The sequence below is a fragment of the Dromaius novaehollandiae genome, chromosome 2 (genome assembly GCF_036370855.1).
Source record: "Dromaius novaehollandiae isolate bDroNov1 chromosome 2, bDroNov1.hap1, whole genome shotgun sequence".
NCBI classification, from domain to species: domain Eukaryota; kingdom Metazoa; phylum Chordata; class Aves; order Casuariiformes; family Dromaiidae; genus Dromaius; species Dromaius novaehollandiae.
The window spans coordinates 130058590-130074115 of record NC_088099.1 but is presented as its reverse complement, the minus strand read 5'-3'; the positions used below and the strand labels follow the sequence as shown (position 1 = coordinate 130074115).

The following is a 15526-nucleotide window of genomic DNA, read 5'->3' as shown; positions in this document are numbered from 1 at the left end:
CTTTCTTGCAAGCTTTGCCCGCTGTTTAAAATGTATTTAAAGGAATTATATATCTCAGCAAGGGAGCATGCTGAATGTGTTACTTATTTTCTTGGATTTTATTCAGAATTTTGTTAAATATCTGTGTTTCTTCATTTAATCTTAAGACTTAATTTTAGAAATATCTGCCTTCCTGGATAGTGTTCTGCAGGTTAATCCAGTAGTACTCTTGCTTCATTTCTGTTTAATGGAGATGCTTCTTGTATTTTAGTCTATGGTGAAAATAGAAGCTATCATACTGTTCTTTTTTTTTTTTTTTTTTTGATATAACAAGACGATATGTTGCAGAGCTTTCCAATTATTGCTTTATGCCTGAGAAGTGGCAGCCACTCCTATTACTTACTGAATTCACAGTCCTCTGTGATTTTATTTGCCCCTGTAGGTCTAAAGCATTTTTCTTCTGTAGTTTATTGATCAGAAATTTGTACAAACTTCTTTTAAAACCAAATCTTCATTAGGAAGCTAGAGTATAGCTAAGGGAGATGGAGAGGATTACTAGCAAAAGAGTGCTTTTGCCTGTATATTATTTAATAATTATTATTTAAGATAATTTTACCATTATATTAACTGACAGTCTGTACCAGAAAACTGACATTTTTGCCTCTGTACCTGTGAATGCACTAAGGATTTTGCTGGCACATATTTAACGTTTTATTTATGTAAAAGACATTAGTAGAACAAATGGAGTAGGTCAGAAATTCCTGGCATTATATGTAGGTGCTGGAGAAGCTTTGGATTTCACACTAGCGTAACTGAGTGTGGAACTTGTGGAGACAGCAAGTCAAGATACATGAGATCAGAATTTGGATCAGTAGGTTTGGGAACAAAGAGTGAAATAAACTCACCATATTATAGGCAAGTCGGGACAAGAAATGATTAGTAAGCTTGGAGCATGCTTACTTGTGTGGTGTTGAGATTGCTAGGGAAAAGTAAAAGAAAGCATTTGTTGTAACCTAAAAGCAGCAAGTGGGGGCTTTCAAGACTTTGGTTCTCTGACCTCTGTTGCTATAACTTCCCTGGAATGATGTGTACATTTTTTTTAGGGCAATTATAGGTCTGTATTCCACTGATATCAGAGAGACATGTCAGATGAAGGGTTAGTGTTTTAAATTACAGAAAGGAAGCAGATGATAAAAATATATATATATATATTAGTCCAACTTACCCCTCTCCTAATCTGTGACTGAAATTTCTTTTGCTTGCCAGAGAAACATCATCATGTGATATTTTTATGTCTGTTTTGTTAATAAATTCTCAATAGTCTTTAACTGTAACATAATACAAAGTCTGTATTATGTTTTTTTGAACCAAATTAGTAACTACTTTAGAAAGTGAGATTTTTTTTAATAATTCCTTCTTAAGAAAAAAATGTTAAAATCATTGAAATATTCATTAGGATTTGTTCAAGAGCATGGTTAACCTACTTTGAAATAATTTATGCAAAATTAGTGATTCAACAGACCAAAATTCCCTTAATTGGGATTCTAATACAAACGTAACATTGCCTGGTTTTTTTAGACTGTGAGAACTTTGTCATTGTAACCTTAAAAGCATACACTGATCTTGGGTGAAAGTAAAAACAGCTTTACTGCTTTTTTTGCTGTAGGAACTAATGCTAAACTTTTGCCTACTTCTCTCCATGTTTACCTAAAATAAGTCAGCTGAATCTCCAGCTAAGCAGATCAGGAATTTTTCAAGAAAATGTGTGCTCTTTAGGAAGTAATAGAAAACCAAAAATTTCCATAGAAACCAAAATATTTTACAGAAATTATGCAGATTCAACAACATGTAGCTGACACAAGGCAGAGCAGGAAGAGTGGCTGGGGCTGTAGTTCTCAGGCACGTACCTTCCCACTTCCTCCTGGGGAGTGCCCTAACCCTCTTGGAGCCCCCATTGCAACTTTTATTGCTTACTGAAAAAGCCAACAGAAACATTTTTATTGTCCTGAAATAACAGATTGGTGGGATTTCTGCTGAAGTAGAATTTCAAAATTTCTGTTGTTGTTCACCTGCAAGGAATATCAGAATTTTGAGCAGATTTGTCCATCTAGTTTGCTATGCTTAAAAGGAAAAAAAGTCCCTTAATCACTTCCCAGAATCTAAAGGCCAGCCATGTGCACAGTAATTTCATAATATTTGTCTGAAGTTGTATATTTTGGGTATTGGAGGAATCTTATTCAAAAATACCAACCCTTTTTTGGTTTGGGGTTTTTTTGCTTCTTTTCTGGAAGGAATAGAATGGGAATTTGGTTAGCTGCTTTTTTTGAAAAGACATATTTGTGGAATATGGGTAGTTCAGGTTACCTGTCAGAGTTGTACTAATCTCATTGTTCCAGTTCTTCTGGCTGTACATGAACCACAACCCTCCTCTGAGGGTGAATCTCCTCTCTTATTTAGCATTCAATTTGACACACACAAAAAGCATTCTCAAAGGACAACTTTTAACCGACACTAGCATTTGTGATGCACATACATACTTTTAATTAGTAATTTACACAAAGCAAAAAATAGTAGAGAACTTATATCTCAATATTCAGGTATCAAAAACATTTCCATTTCTTTGTTCAAAATACTGTATTCCTTCTAGTTAGGCCGTGATGTTAAAAAGTACCTTGCTTGTGGCTACATGTTTTTAATTATTTCTGTTAAGTAACTTTCTTTTCTTCTTGTCTGTTAACATTGTGGGAATGATGTTCACCAATGAACAATATGACCAAAATATTCATGTATTTCCAGAAAATATATGTCTTTTTTCAAAAAATCTTTCTGTGTTAATGCTTCAGGCTGTTCTGTGCCAAAGCCATGACAAGGTTTTGTTCTTTTAAGATATTCATTGTCATAATAATGCAAGATTAGTCTAAGCTTCTTCATTCCTCCTTTTTCTTCATGTATTTCCATACCCTTTCAGACTTTCCTGCAATTTGATGAGCATACTGTAAAGCTGTGTGAGAACACGTAGTATACGAACATCTGGACAGTTGTTACTAATTACTGTGGACCCACTTCCTGAACTGAACAGATATATTAGGAATTAATGTTAAGTTTTGCAGAATCTACAGCCTGCTTTGTTACCTTGTTATGGTGTCATATCAGGTCTAAGCATTCTGTAAAATATTAGTTATATCAGACTGATTAGAAGAAAGGATCATTAGGAAATATGTCCTAGTGAACTGCATTAGAAAGAGCAGATGCCATTTCAAATAGCATAGAACAGACTTTCCTTACATAGGGATCCTCTCCTGTTTCTACTTCTTTATAGCTATAGTTAGATAAAATTACATAGATAGCTCTAAGTGTAATATTTTGGCATCACTAAGTATGAAGCGTTATAGTAACAAAAAGACTTACTGGTAAATTTCAGAAAATATAAAGGAGGCTGTCTGAGGTTTTCAAAGTCGTCTACTGGGGCACATGTTGCTGCTATGGAAATCTCATTCGTGACTTTAGAAAAGCTTTATGGCATGTATTCATTCATACTTGCTCATTCCTTCTTTAGTACTGATAGAATGCTCTTTGCTTTATACAAATATATGGAGGAATCTGACTCATCTAATTCAAGCAGAGTGTATTGTCTGGAAATGAATGATAGGTTGGATGACTGCTCAAGCTCGAAGCAAAGTTGGTCTCGCAGAATAACTGCTCATATGGTACCATCTTTCTTTCCAGCTGCTAACTAATGTTAGAAGAAAGATATGATGCACCCAGTATTTTCTGTTGATAGTGCTGGTGTGGTTGCCACAGGGATGTTATTGTACATTTGAAAACAGGATGGCAGAATGAGGGGGTGGCTAGGAAGGGGAATAAAGGTAGTCTGGAGGCATTCCCTATATTAAGATATTCCACCAGAGGAGCACAAGAGCCTTTCTGTGAAGGCAGGAATGGGTCTTTCTGAATGGCTAGTCACAACAGAAGTTTGTGACTTAGTAGCACTTGATCAGTCTCTCTTGCAGCTGACCTCCACCAGACAGCCCTCAACAGAGTTCATCTACCAGGCAAGAAATGCAGATCTGCACTGGATCCTTAGCCCACCTGTGTGTGTGTAGAATGCGCCTAATACTAAACTCATGTAACAAATATTTAAATGCTTCATATTTAATCCCTGTAAAATTCCCCTGGAACATCCTGTCATCTTGAAAATGGATACAAGTTGAAACATTTATTGCCGTTAGTCTGTTTTATTTCACTTGGTTTTGAAGCAAATGAAACTAGAGTAGGGAATAGTATCTGATACTTCTCTAGGGTACTGCTTCTTGCACTAGCAGCAGGATGAAATCAATGCCTCAGTTCTTTTCCACCTCTGTAATCACAGGGATTTACAAGCATTTCAGTAAGACTGTTGGTAATTGTAGTACCATGTAACAATCTGTTCTGAGGTGTTACAAGACAGTCAGAATTGCCAAGGAAATTTTGCAGATGTTAAAAAAAAGGTTGTAGTATTACTCAAAATGAAGCCTTTCATCGGTTATTTCACACAGTCTAATTGGTGAGAGGTTATGCAACATAAAGCATGGCATTGGCTCCAAATAATGGTTTCATCTTAGGCCTTTTTCATCTGGGTAAAATGGGTGGACTGTACTGTAATCCTCATCATGATGATACTCACAGTTCTCTAATAATCTCTAATAGTCAGCATTTTAGGAAAGAAGATCATTCGAAGTGCTCCAGGTCAGCAATTCACTTAACTTTAGACTGAGGAGTATTTAAGTAAGCATGTTGCTTAATCAAAACTGCAACATTTGTTTTGTATCACCTTTGTGCATGTAGAAGTAATTTTTCATTTTTTTAGTGATAACTTAAGATAGCTGAACTTTCAGACAGGAAAAAAGAGCAGATTTTTTTAGGTAAGCTACTCCTACTTTCAAATATTGCACTGCTACCAATAGAATAATTAACATAGTAGATAAAGGCTACTTACTTGCAAATCATATCAATTATTTTAGAAGGTGATAAGTCTTAGATACTTGTGCAAACATTGCTCTTTCAAAAGATATCAAGTTAAGAGGAAAAAGAATAAGTATTGAAAAAACAGCGAAGATTTTCAAAGCCAGTCTGGAAAAGTTTGACTTTTTTAGATTGCTTTGCAAACAGAGATGTGACTCTTTTATACATTGCTCTTATTATAATCACTTTTTCCAAAGTAATGGATGGAAAGATCTACTCAGCAATTTGATATCACTCTACGTTTATTTGCCAGAGGGATTTCTATCTGTGCAATAAAGAATCAAGTCTACTTTGGAGTTTACACTTACTCCTCTCAGCAGCTATTCCTCAAGAAAGATTTGGAGATGAAAATGCATTCGTAGGACCAGGAACCAGATAAGTGGAGCTCATAGTTTTGACCTTCCAACATTAATGACATTTGCAGCATAGTGCAACACTCTTTCCTCAGAATATGTTCAACAAGAAGGAACTTGGGAAGAAATTAGAATGAGCAAGGATAGATTTGAAAATATATCTCTGAATATGTAATCTGCTTCTAAAGGCTTCAGAAGCTCTTCTAGATGAATGCTTCTATCTAGTCTATTTCTTAAGAATTTTTTTTGTTTTACTGTGGAGGTGTTATGTGAATAGTATTACTTTTGAAGAAGAGATCAGAATAGTTCTAATAATAGCATTCTCTTGGTGAGCAAGAGTAAGTTTGTGACTCTCTGTTGCTTAAGTCACATGAGAATCTATTCCAATACCAATCCACGTGTAAGAAATACTTAAATAAGTTGAAAATTGCATGTGAAAATGAAGTCCAGATTTGTCAAACTTCTCATTCACCCATACACCCACCGACCCAATTCACCCACCCATTTCCTCCTACAAAGAGAAATATGAAATGGATTTTTGGACTATACCCATTTAGCAGAGAATTTTTTGCATATTTTTTGTTAGGCAGCTGGGCCACTTAAATGTATGTAGTTTCAGGAATAAAATGAGAAGAGCTTCAGTTGTTCATGTCTGATTTTCTGGGATTTGGATTTATGAAAGCTCAGAACGGGAATGTCTTACAAAATCTTGAAAATTCTGTTGGCCCAAAAGAAGAAGCTCCTACCTATTTCTATGACTGCAGCTTGAGAAGAGAAGGTTGGGTGATTTTCCTTTTTAATTAAACATAGGTAAACTACCATCATGTTTGCAGAGAAGGGTACATCACTTCTGGTTCCTGGGATTCCATATATATCCTTATAAGCTTGAATATATGTTTACAGTAAGCATGTGTGTTTGTATGTAATGAAGGAGGACAGGTGAATTTTATGCAAATGGAAATGATATAATTATTGAGGCATTCCTCTTCTGCATGTTTATTGCATTTGAAGGTTGGTTTCTCTCTACTTCAATATCTTTATGATAATGATACAATGTTATTTGCTTCTGCTTGATGGTCATTCTTAGAAGAGCCTGTTTTACAAATTAGGTAGGGAAGAGTCAGTAACTAGAGCATTATACATGAGCTATAGATCTATAAAAGATTCACAGAAATCATTTTCAAAGTTAGGTTTACAGGTTCTAAGTTTTACACTTTTGTTGCCTTAAGGAATTTTGTTTTCTGTGGAATCACCTCCTCAGATAAGAGTCATGAATTTACTTTGAGCTTTCTGTCGGAAATAAATTTTCCCAGAGGTGATAAAGGGAAATAAAGTAATTATTAGGAAAATACATTATTTTTGAGAATCAAACAAACAAGGAAATGTTTTAATATCTGAATATGATGACTGTGAGAATCATAAAATGAGAAAATGAGATAGGGCAGATATGGGGGTTCTGTTTGGTTTCAAAGGGTGATTCAAAGTTTAGTGTAAAACAGCTGCAGATAGTGAGAAAGGAGAGTAAGAGGAACTTTTTTTAAGATGTGAGTTATTTCTTTCACCAAGGTTCTACTTAAGTGCATTTTTATGATTCCTGGATTCTGCAAAACTCACTTGCATGTTTCATATTCTTTTCATGTCTGAATAAATTCAACTTAAGATAACCTTTCTGTAAATGACAGTTATATTGTGTTAAGAGCTACAAACCATTTCTTCAGAGCAAGATCTGCACTCCGGATTCACAGGACTCTGAAAAAGGATGATGGCACTCTTGGGATACTCATTCAAAAAGAACAGATACAAGGAGTATTTTTGTAAAGTGCTGCCAAGGCGTTGACTGCAGTCAGCAGTTGCAGGGGGAAAGCCTGAAGACCAAGCCTGCAAAAAATACTGAATTTTTCTTCAAAAAGTAACAAAGCAGGAAAGATTCTTGCATGTATTTTCCTGTTCTATTAACATATTTTTGAATATAGTGAAGGATTCTAGCCGAGCTTCTTGTGTACATGGAACCATTTAAAGCCCACTTTTTTATTAAAATAAATCTTACAAAAGTATATAAGCTAGGATTCAGTTGACTCTTAGAGGATAATTTTGATTACTAGATATCCAAAATGATATAATAGGTTGCATATGAGGTTGCATATGATTGGACCATATATGCTTACTTTTCAACAAAGCTACGCTTTTTAATTAGCACATTGTGAGTAGGGTATATAGTCAGAGCTAACCTCCTTCTGTGTCTTATCTATGGAATATGATTACATATGTTTTTATTCAATTTTTCATAATTTAGATTGCAAGGAGATAACTTGGCAGAAAGACCAGAAGATGTCTCAGTGGTATCTCAAACTCTTGAGCCAGCAACATCAGACTCTGATGGTAAGTTATATACTACATATTTCTGCCCAACACAACCACCAGCAACTTAGACTGAAGAGTAGAGGCTATAAGAAGATTTACTTCCAGAGAATGTTCCTGGGCATTTGAACTCAATCATTTACACTTCAAATTTGTTAGAAGAGTTCCGAGTACGGTATTGGCCTTGGCCAGTTAGCATTCCCAGATAATTTCAAGGCAAATTTTGGGAGCTGCCCTGGATCAGGAATCATTCTTAGTAGGCAGTTTGTATATGGCCATGCTATTTTGTATGTAAGAAAGTTTTAATAGGGTAGACATGGGCTGTTCCTTGCAAGCTGCCAAAGAGTGGTCTTTGGAACATTTGATTTGAGAGAGAGAGAGAGCGTGTGTGTGTGTGTGTGTGTGTGTGTGTGTAGGGTCCAAATGGTATACAGTAAAAATAAAAATAGTTAAAGAATTTCTCCTCTGTTTTTAAACTGTGTATCAAAAAATGCTTCTCCGATCCCTCTGAGTACCACTGACAAGAATCAAAAGCACACTAAGAAGGAGTTTATACGATAGCTCTAAAGAACATTTCTTCTCCTTTTATAAGCCTAATCACATATTGTGCTAATCAGCAGTCAGGACACTCAGCCTTGTTCCAGTTTCTGCTCTGTTTTTTGAACAAAGCAACACCTGGAATAATTTGGATGGGGATGAGGAAAAATCTAATGGAAAAGGTCCTTCCTAAGGGATATCTTGTGAGAGAATGCCCTGCTTTCCTATGAACGATGTTGAAATTGATCTTAGCTATCACTGGAAGGGAGACAGAAGTATAGAGGTTTGGCCAGAGATTCCTAAAAGATGCATCTTTCAGTCTGTTCCCTTACTGCTGGACAGAACCAGCAAAGTCTGTCAATAGGAAGATTTGATTTGCAATTTAGTCTTCAGCAGCCACAGAGGTTTTGATGGCCATTTCAACTACTTAAAGCAAAACAAATCAGAACCAGCTTTTATTATTTTTAATTATTCTACTAAATGTCTGCTATTTAGTGCTGTTAGGTACGATAGCAATCTGATCTTTTGCTGGTTTCTTTTCATTTGTAAAGGAACATATGTCAGCAGTAGTAACTAGTATGTCTTTAAAGATAAGTTTTTTAAATTGGTTTCTTGAGAATACGTCGCTTAATGCAGTCATGCAATTTGTTTTTCTGTTCATCTGTTGTTTGTCACTTTAAACAAAATTAATAGAGGTCTCAAAATCACAGAACGTATTGTTTTTACAAGTCTGATGAAAATCAGCAGCAAGAGAGACTCAGATTGGTGACTGCACGTAAGCCCAGTGAAAGGAAAGCAAAATTCTTCTGTTGCAAGAGTAATCCCAAGGAAGAGAGATGCTGGTGGCTTGTGTGGAATAGATTGTTATATGTGAGCATGAGATTCTTGCAGTGATAAAAAGTAGAGGTGTAAGACACAGATATTGTAAAAAAAAGTTCTGCTGTTCCTGAAACAATTTGTTTTAAACAAATCTCTGCCCTTCTACTCCTTTCCTGCATACCTTAGTTCCTAAAGCAGAAGCATGCCCACCTTGCTGTGCCACCCTCCGAAACTCTAGGCGGCTTTTCTGATTAGTGGGAGCAGAAGGTTTGCAATGTTGCTAATGGGTAGAGGCACCAGGATGGAAGAAGAGGAAACTGTCAGGAGGCGCTGGATGCTGTGTAATAACAAAGCTGCCTCTATCATGATCACAAAGTATGGAGCACAGACTGCTGTAGCCCTCTTCACTTTGATCACTTTATTATGCTTCTGGATACTCTCTGGTCAATATGGGTGTAGAGAAAATGGAGCACCTTTTCCCTAAAGGAAAATAAAATATGGGGAGGGAAAGGTTGATAGGTTGATGGGGCAACAAAATTCATACTGTTATACTGTTATACCTACATCTATCTCACGAATGTGAATATATGTGAACTTGTTAGCCGTATAGCTAGAAAATAGCATTGCCCTTAGGGGAGAAATACTGAGGTCAGCAGTGAGGTACTGCCAAATTTCTGACAAGAAGCATTCTCAGAAATGTTCTGCCTTTTAAAATACGTATTTTTTTCCTAAAATGTTGGCTAGCAATACATTTTGATTAAAAAAACACAGCTGGCTTTTACAAGTAGGCACAGTCTAGAAACAGACGCAAACCTTGGGCAGCTGCCCGCTCTATCAATCTTTCTTATAAATGCAGCATATAACCTATTTTCTGCATATCTGATATTTATTTCCAAAAATGTTTATGTGAAGAAGATGATAAATGAGATTGTAAAATAAAACTATTGTTAGAAAAGCCTAAACAGCCAGGAGTCATGCTGCGTTTTAAATTTTTAGTTATATCCTCTAAGCATGTGACCAACAGGTTTCACTTACCAGGGTTTTCCAGGATTATTTGAATATATTTATTGCTCTTACTTATCAGTACCAGTGATTCTACAGAGAGAAAACCCTACATTGAGAAGTGCTGATGCAGACCATTGGTTCAGGAATATGCATGCAGGGTGCTGATGCTCAGCAAAGTTGAGGCATCTCTCTCTGGATAATGATTTGTTCCTGGGTTAGTGGGCAAATTGTTAAACTCTTAGACCTGAAACATCTCTCTTGTGGATTTTGGATGCACTAGGTCCAGAAGTAATTGTCTGCATATCTGATCTAACAGCCCTTATAAATAAGCCTTACTGAAGCAATTCCACCTAATAAAGTCAATGCAATAGCTTGTGTAGAAAGATCATCTGCAATGTCAGGCACTATACTGTCTCTGCTGACAGTCTGGACCTGTTTCTAATTAACCACTACACTGATTTCTCTCTCGTGTAATCCTGCCTAATTAAACAGAGTTGTGTTTGATCTAAGTAATAAAAATGAGAGGGGAATCAGGCCTTGAGATCTGAAAACAAGACTTTTTAATGCTGCGGTTTCTTTCTACTATCCTAAACAAAATCTTTCAAAACTGTTTTTCTTTTCTATAGGGTCATATATCTTCACAGAAAATAATTAAGTGAAGAATTAAATAGCTAGGTTTCTGATTCTGATTACTAGAAATAACTAATGTGACTGCACTGTAGATGCCAAGCCTCCCAGATTTCTCTCATGGATCAGTCCTCCATTAAGCCACTCTATCTTTGAATGTTTTCCACAATGCCTTCTTCCTCTTCTGTGTAGACAGATGAAGGGAAGGGGTGAGGAGATGATTTCCAGAAGATAGACACTGCAACAGGACTGATCCAATAGGAATCTGCTACTGTCAGCCCCCACTCTGTTTCTGATGGTGGAGGAGTGTAGAGTTCATCTACCGATGTGTATTTTTTTCAGTTTGGATATTATGAAATATTGTCACTAAAAACATAATGTTCATTTAATCCCGGTTGCCTAGAAGTACCATATGGACTTGTGCATTAGCACTTGTTTCCATCCCTTTTGCTGTTAAGTGCCTTACCCTGCAAGGGAAAGCCATGATATAAGCCAGAACGCAAATGTTACTGTGAAAAAAACTATTGCAGCTACGATCTTTGCAGTCAGTGCATTGTTGTAGAATGAAATGTGAAATACAGTGTCTAGTTAGGGAGCAAACTCAATGTTGGATAAAGGAAAAGCATAGCACTTCTAAACTTCTAAAACACTGTCCAATTTATCTGAGAAAAGGTGTTTGTAAAGTGAGCCACTTTGCAGTATAGTATGCAGCTCCACATATTTCTGAGGTGTGGGAAAAGATTTGTTTCTTTTGTAACTCGACCTGGAATAACATAATTGGATTGAAAATGACAGATTGTATGGTGCTATGCACAGTGTACATGCGGTATTTCCTGTTCTGTTGTGTTGTGAGGTCTGCAGATTGTTTTGTGATACATTACATTTAGTGTGCTAAATAAATTTTACTAAGCAAATTTCACATCAGTTGTTCAGTGCCTATCTGCATGAATCAAACAGTTGTTAGTTTTTATTATTTGTAATTAATCAGCTCTTGTTTCTATCTAGTATGTTTGAAAAGGCTGTGAAATATAGCTTCTAAGTTGTTTTTTCTGTTAAAGTACCAATATAGTAGGAACTTCAAAACAGGCATTTGGATGTAGAGGAAGAGTTTGAAATTGGGGATGCTCATTGGAGATAGGATTGCATCAAACATGTATAGTGCTATTCCAGATGGAACTTTATGACTAGAGTAAAAAATTAGTAAGTGGGTGGGAATTAGGGGTGAGAACCAGACGTGGCAAAAATCTGGGTTCATTCAACAGCAGGCTGTAACTGAGTCACTTATAGAGCCGCTTGCCCTCTCCGAAAGGTGTTTCAGAAAACCTACATCTTCAGCAAGTACCTATGTAGACTTATGCAGGAGAAAACACTACAGACTTCATACAGGGTCCCTTTAAAAAAAAAGGGGGGGGGGGAAGGAAGGAAGGAAAAAAAGAAGGAAGAGATCTCCCAGTTTCTGACCCCTTCACGACTTGGCAACATCATCATCTCTTCCTCCTTCTCAAGTTGCAATGGAAGTGGTGACCATGGCTGCTGCAGTTTTGCATAGTTCTGTCTTTATGCCAAACAGAGTCTGAGATATTTAATAAATCAAGTCATTTTGGAAATGTAAGGACCTCCTGCTAGTGTCTGAATAACAGCAGAACTCAAGGAAGATCAGGGCACCTTACTTTTTAGACTGCTTATGAACAACATCTGAGTGCCAGCAGGCTGCCAGGCAAGCAGTGACACTATCTAGCGTGTTACTTGGAGATTGTTTTCTCTGACATAGGCACATCAATTCTGTGTTAAGTCTTTCTGTATGTGTTAAAGAGACATTCTGGATTTCTAATGAAGTCATGTTGTTTTACACTTGTGTCAGCATGGGAAAAAATCATGGCCTGCATGGCTTTTAAATATTTGCTAAAATGACCAGAACTGCTTCTTTCAAGAATGTTTAACTACATTCTAATTGGTTTAACTGAATTAATTAAATTAAGTTTAATTGCTTTTATTAGAACTGAAGAGCTCTACAGTGTAAAAGACAAACAGTATTTAATTTCAACAGTAAAAAATAATAAACAACTTTCAAGACATCTCGGCAGCTGAAGGTACTTTGCTCATCACTATAGCAGTGTTAGACGCACTGTTCCACATTGTATTAGGCTCATGAGTTTGAGCCCAGACATAAATTAAAATCAGTCGAAGTGTAACTGAAAAGCAGTGCTTGTATGGTAGTGACATCTACTATCCCAGCAGTTAACTTACAGGCATTTTATTTTCAAGGTGACTAATTATGCTTTATTAACTAGAGTGACTTACTGTTCTTCTACCACTTTGGAACAGCTGGAGTATCTGGGGTTGAAACATTAATGGAAGACATTGATGAATTTGAGAGTGCCTCTCAAGTAGCCGGACCTGTAAGTATCTTTCTGTATGGATAATCCTCTAATTTTTGAAAATAATGTGATAAAAAGTGGATTTTGCATAAACATAAAGTTGTGCTTGCCAGCACTGTCATCTGAAAAAAAAAAAGCCTCCTTAATTTGTCTGTCCCTTCTGAATATCCAGTTCTATGTCAGTTTTAATTTTTTCAATCTACGAACAATAGTATTTTGAAATCTATTGTTATTATCTCACATGACACTATGCATTATCAATGACTTATGTGCATATCTTCCATTGAAAGTGCAGTCATTTTAGATTATGTTTGTATATTTTCTAATGGTTGTTAATGGTGAAATATACATTTTGCTAGTTTAATAATTTTCAATTTTGCAACATTATTATTAATAATTAATAATAATTAATAATTGACAACAACAAAATAATTCAAATTCTTTCTTAGTTATGAAATTTGACATTTCAACATCTCAACTATAATTTAGCCTTTGGTTACATTTGCTTGGAACTAATATACAAGAGGTATTTATTTAAAAGTTCTGATTAACTTTTTTAAAAAATAGGGAAATGTCTGTTAATATTTTCATCAGTATTTCTTATTTTGAAGTTTAAGGAAATCTCTACAGTTTTAAGAAAGTATAACCAGCAGTGAGGTAATTTTCAGAAATGGATATAATAGGAACTTTGGAGCTAATTGTATTGTGTTAGAAATCTGAGCTCCTGAAGAAGTAGGGATCTGTTCCATGGTCCCCTAGTGACTTCCAGTGAGACTTACTCTTTCTCAGTCCTCACAAATAAAATATAGAGACAGAATTTTGGTTTCGCGTATGGAAGTTGTGGATATAAATGCATTCTTGCAATGTATTCTGACAAATTCTTTAAAATAGAAAGAAATATTTCTGTAAAATGACTTCAGAATTGATATGCAAAATACATTTTTATCAGTTATACATGCTTTGCAACTATATATAAGATGAGGAGTACAAAGAATAAATATGATGTTCATTGTAGACTTCATATGACTGGACAAATTAGATCCTAACAGTAACTCAGATAGGCATATTATATCTAGAAATGGCTAATCTCATTCAAGACCTGCCATTTTTAATGCTGATACTGCATTCCACCACAGTAATATGAATCTGCTGTTAGTTAAACTGGTCATTATCATTAATATCTCTCTACTCTTATGTATATTTGACCAGTTTTCTTTAAAAGTGTCTCTCCCTTCAGAGAAGAGATGTTTTGAGGAAAACCATGGGATAAATCAGCAAAAATGATGCAAGAGTTTCTTTAGAAAATAAAAAGAGCTGTGAGGGTTCTTTTTTAATGTTCAATGTATAAATCCGCATGTAAGATCTGTGATGCGGACACTAAAGCAAGCTGGATGCTGCTGCTTGGAACAGATAGGTACCATCTACATCCACAACATGATTCAATGTAATTTCTACTATCATTATTATGATTATCTTGTAACATTGTTTATGTTTTCTCTTTCTCAAGAGTATGAAGAGCTTTGTAATTAGACATTTTCCTTTAAACTGTTTTAACTGAATTTTTGCTACACTTTATTTTTCACAAAGAGAGGTGATATTTGTACAATCAAGAACTTTCAGAACTTTTTCATTCCAATTCAATCAGTTATTAAGTCTGAAGGTGTGCTAGTATTTTAGATTCATTTTTCCTTAAAAGGTTTTTGTAAGAGTTGTCCTTGAAGTAATTCCCACAATATGCCCAAATGTCAAACTTGAAAGGACATGTTGTAAAATGTGGAGCATAAGTAAAGATCATTACCTTTTTTTTTTTTAGTGGCTGCAGGTTTTCATGTATTAATCCATCCTCAGTAAACAAACAAACAAGACAATGATTATGGTTTCTGAATCTCTAAATTCCTCCAACTGCGTCATCTTTATCTGCTCTTGGGGCCTCATCCTGCACACGTTTTCTGCAGGCTTTAACATCTTCTACTATAAGTAGTTTCTATTAACTGAAATTTTATATTATTTTTGATTTAAGAGTTTTCATGGCTTTGATAAGGTTAGTCATAGAAATAAAAAAATTGGGGCATTTAGATCTTATATTTTCAATATCACACAATGCCAAACAAAGTGATTACTGAATAAATAAGTAATGCTAATGGAAAGCAACTTGAAGTATTAACAGGAGTCAGCACTTTTCCCAAATTCCGGTGTTTTGCCAGTATTCAAAGTGGAAACAAACATTCAAAACTTACTTAGAGGTCTTAGTTTATTACAGGGCTCATTTTATGACAAAAATTTAATATAACAAAGGAGCTAGGCAAAATGCAGAGCTTTTTTTTTCCCTTGAGACTTTTGCTGTGGCTTGCACTCAGTGCCCTCATTTGCTTTATGTTTCTGAAGATAAAAGTTTGATAAATATTTGGCCAGCAACCTTTAAGGAAAATGCTTAAATGAAACTAGAAAAGATAAGGTGGCAAGGTGAAA

The 15526-nt window shown here is 35.5% G+C and overlaps 1 protein-coding gene across 5 annotated transcripts in view; it reads left to right on the top strand.

The window, feature by feature from the left end:
- Positions 1 to 15526, top strand: part of C2H8orf34 (chromosome 2 C8orf34 homolog) — a 191392-nt gene that overhangs the window by 117346 nt on the left and 58520 nt on the right. For all 5 annotated transcript variants that reach the window (XM_064507424.1, XM_026115237.2, XM_064507425.1 and 2 more), the window contains 2 exons: positions 7627 to 7712; positions 13005 to 13078. In XM_064507424.1, the coding sequence (XP_064363494.1) occupies positions 7627 to 7712; positions 13005 to 13078 (160 nt within the window). The remainder of the gene's footprint in view (positions 1 to 7626; positions 7713 to 13004; positions 13079 to 15526) is intronic.